The sequence below is a fragment of the Takifugu rubripes genome, chromosome 1 (genome assembly GCF_901000725.2).
Source record: "Takifugu rubripes chromosome 1, fTakRub1.2, whole genome shotgun sequence".
Classification (NCBI taxonomy): domain Eukaryota; kingdom Metazoa; phylum Chordata; class Actinopteri; order Tetraodontiformes; family Tetraodontidae; genus Takifugu; species Takifugu rubripes.
The window spans coordinates 13,813,342-13,820,092 of NC_042285.1; the positions used below are offsets into that span (position 1 = coordinate 13,813,342).

Consider the following 6,751-nt stretch of genomic DNA (forward strand, 5'->3'; position numbering starts at 1 on the left):
ACTACCAGTAAATTAAGAAAAAAGCATTTTCATTAGACATACAAGGCGTATGCTGCAAACACAACCAAACAGGAAACCAAACAGATGGATGTGGATGCACTGAGGGGAAACTAAAAGCTCTCCAGATTTGTACCAATGTTTTTAACATTTTAAAATTCTGAAGGCTCGTGATCATTTTTACTGGCATTTTCCTTGTTGTGAACCTCTTAATAGTGTCAGACTATTAGAGAAAAGAGGAGTTTTGACAGTAAATCAGGCCTAATACATCCTCTGGTTGAAGACTCGGGTTGTCTTTGCAATTTCATTGGTCTCCCCCGAGAAACACGAGGTCACCAGGTCATGACCCAGACAGGAGGTGGAATAAGCCAGAGGAAAACCAAGGATGGCAAAACTGATCGTGCTTGTATTTTCTCCAATACTGAGCTCTCTCAGCTGTGCGGGGCTGCCCCTGACCCCGGGTGACCTTCTGTTCCTCCTGTGTTGAGCTTCCTCATCCTCTCTTTGGAAAGCAATGAATATTCGGTGTGTGTCCATTTTGTAACTGTCTCTGGCTTATTGTTAAAATCACAAGAGGGGGCCTCTTCATAAAAACACTAGTAGCCTCTGCGTCATATGAAAACACAGAAACAATACTTTGACATTTTGAAGCAAACAAATTGCGACTGTTAACTGCACTGTAGTGTAGTCCAAACCAAATAGAGCGCTTTCATTGGGACAGAGCACACGGGAGTATTCTTCCGCTGTGCGTCAGGGTGCGTGAAATCCACTTTTCAGATCTGCCTCATCGCTGGCGGCGAGGCCAGTCTGGTTCAGGTCACACTCAGTTCCTTCCGCGACGCTTAGGCGCAGTCGGCTGGCTGACTCTGACGGATCTAAGTAACATTAAAACAGGCTACCAGCACATTTAAAGGAACTTTTCTTTATTACCACATGAGTCAGAGCACCACCTTACAAACAGCATGTAAAGCTCAAGCTGAGGAAGCTCACAACAGCGGCTCCAATCTTCCAAAGTTTGGACGTTCTATATTTCCTGCGTGGGCTCCGAACGGCGCGCATGGATTCGGTTCCAGGAGATGGCGCGGAATAAATACATAAATACGTAAATGTTTAATATAAACAAATGCCTGTCGTAGAAATTGCACTTTTCGACGGCTGTGAGGTAAAACATATGGTGAACACATCAAGATTATAGTACAGTCAGTGCTAAATGCCTCTTTTCATCATCCGTCGGCGCGCCTGAGCGGTCACCTTAAGTTCAGGCAGTCATAAACTTGGAGATGATTCACCCCCACCTTCCATCCTTGTGAGCAGATGATTCACTGAAAAAAATAATAAATATCATTAAAAGATGGGCCCGGTGGTTGTAATTTACGTGTTCTCTTTGACAACTCCCTGATTTCCGCTCGGACGCACGCACCCGTTATGATTTTTTTCATATCCGCATAAATGCGGGTCAGTTTGGCAACGGGGTCATCTCGTCATCACCGAACTGTCTGTCATTGCACTCCCCGCTGCACGTCTGTTTAAGACGGCCTCTTTTATTGTTCCGGCGATGAAAGAAAACGGGGGGGGGGGGGGGCTTTGATCAAAAACTGCGCCCTTCTCCTCGGGCACCGCGCGGAACCATTGTAATCCACTTTAAAAGTCCCCCGTCACATCGTGGACTCTGAGTGAGAGCGCTTTGCGGTCCCAACCAGGCTGCTGTCGCTGTTGTCCAGGGCGGCGCAGTCGGACCACATCCCCAGTGTCCCGTTCTCCAGCGGGGACACGAATCCCCCGGAGCAGCGGGACAGGTCGCAGGAGCTGATGTGCAGCCTTCGGTCCGCCTGTCTCGGGCAGCACAGCAGCCTCTTGAAGGCCTTCCGAAAGTCCGGGCTGCGGCAGTAAATGATGGGGTTGAACGCTGAGTTGACGTAACCCAGCCAGTTCAGGAACACGAAGAGGTCCTTGTCCACCGTCGCTGCGCTGAACACCCGCACCACGTTGACGATGAAGAAAGGCAGCCAGCACAGGGTGAAGGTCCCCATGATGATGCCCAGAGTTTTCAGCGCCTTCTGCTCCCTGAGAGCCAGGATTTTAGAGGGCCTCTTTTTGCACTTGGACGTCAGGCCCGTTAAGGTGTTGTGAAACCTGCCCTCGCACTTGTCGATCTTCCTCAGCTGCAATTTGGCCTCTCTGTACACGCGCGCGTACACAAAAATCATGACCACCAGAGGAATGTAAAAAGATATGATGGATGAGGAGATGGCATACGCCTTGTTGGTGATAAAGTCACAGCATTTCGGGTCCTCGTAGCAGGCGGTGTGCACACTGTCCCGGGACCAGTGCATGAGGATTGGGAGGAAGGAGACCAGCGCCGAGATGGCCCAGACCGCGCACACCATCGCCTTGGCCCGAGCTTTAGTTAACAAGCTTTGGTAGCGGAACGGCGATGTGATAGCCACATATCTGTCGATGGCGATTACGCACAGAGTCTCGATGCTTGCGGTGACGCACAGGACATCCACGGAGATCCAGAACTCACAGAAAAAAGAGCCGTACTGCCACGACCCGCGCACCTCCAGCGCGGCGCCAAACGGCACCACCAGCAGTCCCATGATGAGGTCTGCGCTCGCCAGGGACACGATGAACACATTGGTGAGCGTCTGGAGCCTCTGCGTTTTGGCGATGGCCACGATAACCAGGATATTCCCGAAGACGATGAACAGCACGATCAAGCCCATCACCAGGCTCATGCACGCCAGCCAGTGTTCGGACGCGGCGGAGTCCGGTGCGTCCGACGCGGAGCTGTTCTGCAAGTTGACCGGCGATGACGGGTCGCCGTCCCCCATGACGGGCTGCTGCGCTGTGTGCGTGGCCAGGTCGAGTTCATCCAGGCAATGCAGGGCAGCCTTGGGCAGACTGTCGCGCAAGCTCCAGCTCGAGGTGCGCCGTGCGCCAGCTCCAGCAGGAGATGCGCTCTCGCCTTCAGCCTGCCCGAGCTGCGCGGTCGGCCAGGACACCAAAGCGGGCGGTGACATCACCACTCACAGTGGCCAATCAACGCTGCTCATCATCCTCACATGAAGTGAGGAGAAGAGGCAGAACACAAAAAATAAAAACCCCAAACACCTGAATCCGACAATTACCCTGATTCTAAAAAATTAGGCAGCAGCACGTCTCCTCTGGGGGGAACAGTGCTCTCAGACCCCCGGTTGACCGCGACCTGTCGAATCGTTGCCAAATTCTAAGAATAAATGAAAGCAGTGGCGCTGGAAGCCGCAGGGATTTCTCTGTTTTCATCCCTCGCCAACGCAAACAAGATCTATTGGAGCATTTTATGTTTTTTTTTATCAGGAAGAAGACATTCCACGGCCATGAGAGCGGCCCTCGGTCTCAGCTGTTACATAAGATAACTCAGAAGGATTTGATTGAGGGCCTAATCGCCCATTCAGAGGGTTTCAGGGAGCCTTATCACAGGTCATTTCCAACTCACGAAAATACACATAAATCAAGTTCATTTGTATTGGAAGAATACAAATTTTATTTTAGTGCGCCCTCCCCCCATGCACTGTGATTTATTTGATTAATTTTTTTTCAATGATTCTAATCCCCCCTTCCCAAAAAGAAACACTGCTTGTGTTACACTGGTAATACAGACATGGCGGCTGCCTCGGGGACGCTGGCTGTTGTCTTGTTTTACTGTATTTGTGTGTCGTGGTGAAGCTGCTGACCCAGCTCCAGAGGGCGTGACATTGGCTGACCCTGAAAAACAGGACTCATCTGCACTCAACTGAAGAATGCAGCTCTTCAATAAGCCGCTACCTTTGTACTCCAGTGTTAAACATTCTACTGTTTCACATTACACCGCTTTCTAAAGAGCTACTGAAAAAACAACTTACTTTAAAAAAGCCTCTTTTACAACCAACAAATTTCCGTTCATGTGATGATGCAGAAATTGGGAATGAATTAACTGAATTAGCATTTATTGAAGCAGTTTATCACAATGTTGGGAGAAAGAAAACAAAAACAAGAACCTGAAAAGAATATGGAATTAAGACATTACTAACCAAACAGGTATTACAAAATCAGCGCAATTTATTCTTTACGCTTGAAAATGGAATTTATGGGCCTCCCAGGGACTGTTTAATAAGACCAACTAAATCCAAAAAGCTGGCCTTTAACCCGCGCGTGCATCGGTGTGCCGTCCCTGGGGTCGCCTCGGGCAAAAGCAGGGCGGGCTGCGACTCCTGAATTTTTAAAATGTCATCTTCAAGGCTGGAAATAAATTCCTCCACTTCTGCTCTGTGGCAGAGGCTGGAATAATGCTCAGACTTCCACCAGCAGGGAATAATCAGAAGTGAGAGGTTCCAGCTCTAATAAAGTACTAACGGTCACGTCCGGATGACTTAGATGAGCAGCGGTAACGGTCACGTGTGAGGAATGTAGCGAAGCACCAAGCACCCCGGAGAGCGAGCGGCTGAGTGGAAATACTGTTACCATGGATCACATCTGGAGTTCAATGACTGAGCTTTTGTTGTGGTTCTCAACCTCGTTCTGGTCTCTCACTTACATTTATAGCAGCTCTTCTCCAGTCATTCAGCTCCCACTGTTGGGCAAACACTTCCCCCAGCTTCACAAAAAGAAGCTGAATCAAAGTGGTCTCCCTCATCTGCTGAAAGGGAGCCAGGAGGGAGCAGGCAGAGCTCCGCCGTGGAGCTCGACCCTGCTTGTGTCAACAGCGTCACGGGGTCAAAGGTCGCTGCCTCAAGGGTTCCAGGGAATTGGTGCATCCAGGGGCCCATTTTGAGCAACTCTACCTGGCAAAAGAACATAATTTCCCTACTTTTCATCTGTCTTTGCACCGACAACTGCACGGTTATCTCTCACATAGATACGATCTTAATGGAGCCCACAGAGGCAGAGTGAAGACCGAAGACAATTGATAATTAAAATGGTGAAAAAGACGTGCTTTCATCCTCAAATTTGGAACTCTTTTGTCGCTTGGTACAACTGTTTCTAACAGTGTCTAGTGTCTGTTAAGCAGAGTCAGGATCATATGATAATGGAAGTGACCCCCTCCAGGAAGCTTCCAAACAACCTTTCCGTGCTTATCGCATCAGACCGTCAGAGTCAGGAGGGTTTACTCGAGGGAGCTGCTAATTTTATAGAGAGATTAACTGCTTGTATCACAAAAGAAAGAGCTGGCTGTAGATGGTGACGTCCTGGCAGTTGGTTCAGCCCGCAGCAGAGGCCAAACCTTCAGCACTGTAACGTATTCTAATCACAGCGGAAATAAATATTATGGCCGTGTTTTTGTCCTGTGGTGCGCGCTGCCTCCTCACGTGGCTCCTGGATCATCACTCAGGTTGACCCTGTCCAACATCCAAGCACAGCATCACAACTAAATACCCAAGCATGAGTGTCTTAACCTTCCAGTCATTTGAAGATGACCAGCCAAAATTCCCCACTCTGCTGGTAGGAGGAGTATTTTGGTGCTCGTAAGTACAAGAAAAAACAGACACACACACACTGGAAGAACATGCGACACCACTTCAAACAATAGATTGCATAATTTGGCCATTTCGGATGTCAGGGTGAATATTTCCTGATCTATTTTTGTTCATGGAGATACAGCCGTTGCTAGACTTCATGGAACCCCCCATAGCTCCATCAAGATGTCCCCCTCTCCACCTTTACTGGAAAAGAAAAGCAGACTGAAGCAACAGATGTGGCACATTTCTGGAAAGTAATAACAACATCTGGCCTGTTGTTATTGATCCCCGTGACCAGAGAAACGCTGACCATCACGCCGCGGCCAGCCGCTGTCTTTCTGGCAGCAACGGAAACTCATATTTTAAAATATGTGTGATAATATTAAGTGTCACAGAAGTGACACAGAAACTGCAGCTTAATTCACTAGAGCTGCATCAATTATTTACACATGTGGCGCAGTAACAAGAAAAGTGATGATGGTCAAAGTTTCACGGTAAAACAGACACACTATTAATTATGCTGCTTTAGTACTTGAACGCACCACGATACATGGTTGCAGATGTGCACAGGCGCTGTGATTTTAAAAACACTGAGAAACACCTGTTGTTCAGTAACATGGAGGGAAGATGCTTCCTAAAACAGCAGAATAAGGTCTGTTGTCACAGCCCCATTCCCCCAGGTCCGTCCTGTCCCTCTGCCCCAGTAATTTTCCACTCTCCCTGCCTCTGCTCCGCTCTACCTGCCAGCCACTCCCACCCCGTCAGCTCAGCTCCACTCACCTGCAGCACAGCTGCAGCTCATTCCCACCCAGCCCCCTGCACTCTCAGTCCTTCCCAGGTTGTTCTTCAGCGTTTCCATGCAAGACTCTCCATCACTTCTTATCTGCCTGACCTCCTGTTGCCGAACCTGTTTGCCTCTGACCTGCCTGCACCGCCTGTCTCCCGGTAAACTCACCAGTGACCACGACGTCTGCCTCAGCGTTTCTGGTTCCTGTCCGCTCACCTGGTCCCGACTTCGCTGCTGCTCATCCCAGTCTGCTCTGCTGCATCGTCGGCCTACTCTCTCGTGCGCCCCTCCCTGTCACTCCTGCCTGCTCTACACGGACCTGTACGGTTCCGAGGGTTCACGTCCTCCCCCACTGTTCCGCATTCTGGCTCAGCTCAACCCACTCCCCGAGCCTGGTAGACTTTGTGTGGGCCTGAAGAACAGACTGTTTCCTTGTCTGCCTGAGTTCCTGTTTGGCCGTGTACTAATAAAGGTCCTTACCAAGGGTCCC

General features: G+C 49.6%; 1 protein-coding gene across 1 annotated transcript; it reads right to left on the minus strand.

Moving 5' to 3' along the window:
- Positions 1 to 903: 903 nt before the first annotated feature.
- On the minus strand, positions 904 to 2,937 carry adrb1 (adrenoceptor beta 1). Its single transcript, XM_003961588.3, has 2 exons — positions 1,418 to 2,937; positions 904 to 1,319 (listed from the first exon to the last, which is right to left on the minus strand). Exon 1 carries the CDS (start codon positions 2,829 to 2,831, stop codon positions 1,653 to 1,655), a length of 1,179 nt encoding a protein of 392 aa, XP_003961637.1. The 5' UTR covers positions 2,832 to 2,937; the 3' UTR covers positions 904 to 1,319; positions 1,418 to 1,652.
- Between the last annotated feature and the right edge of the window lie 3,814 nt (positions 2,938 to 6,751).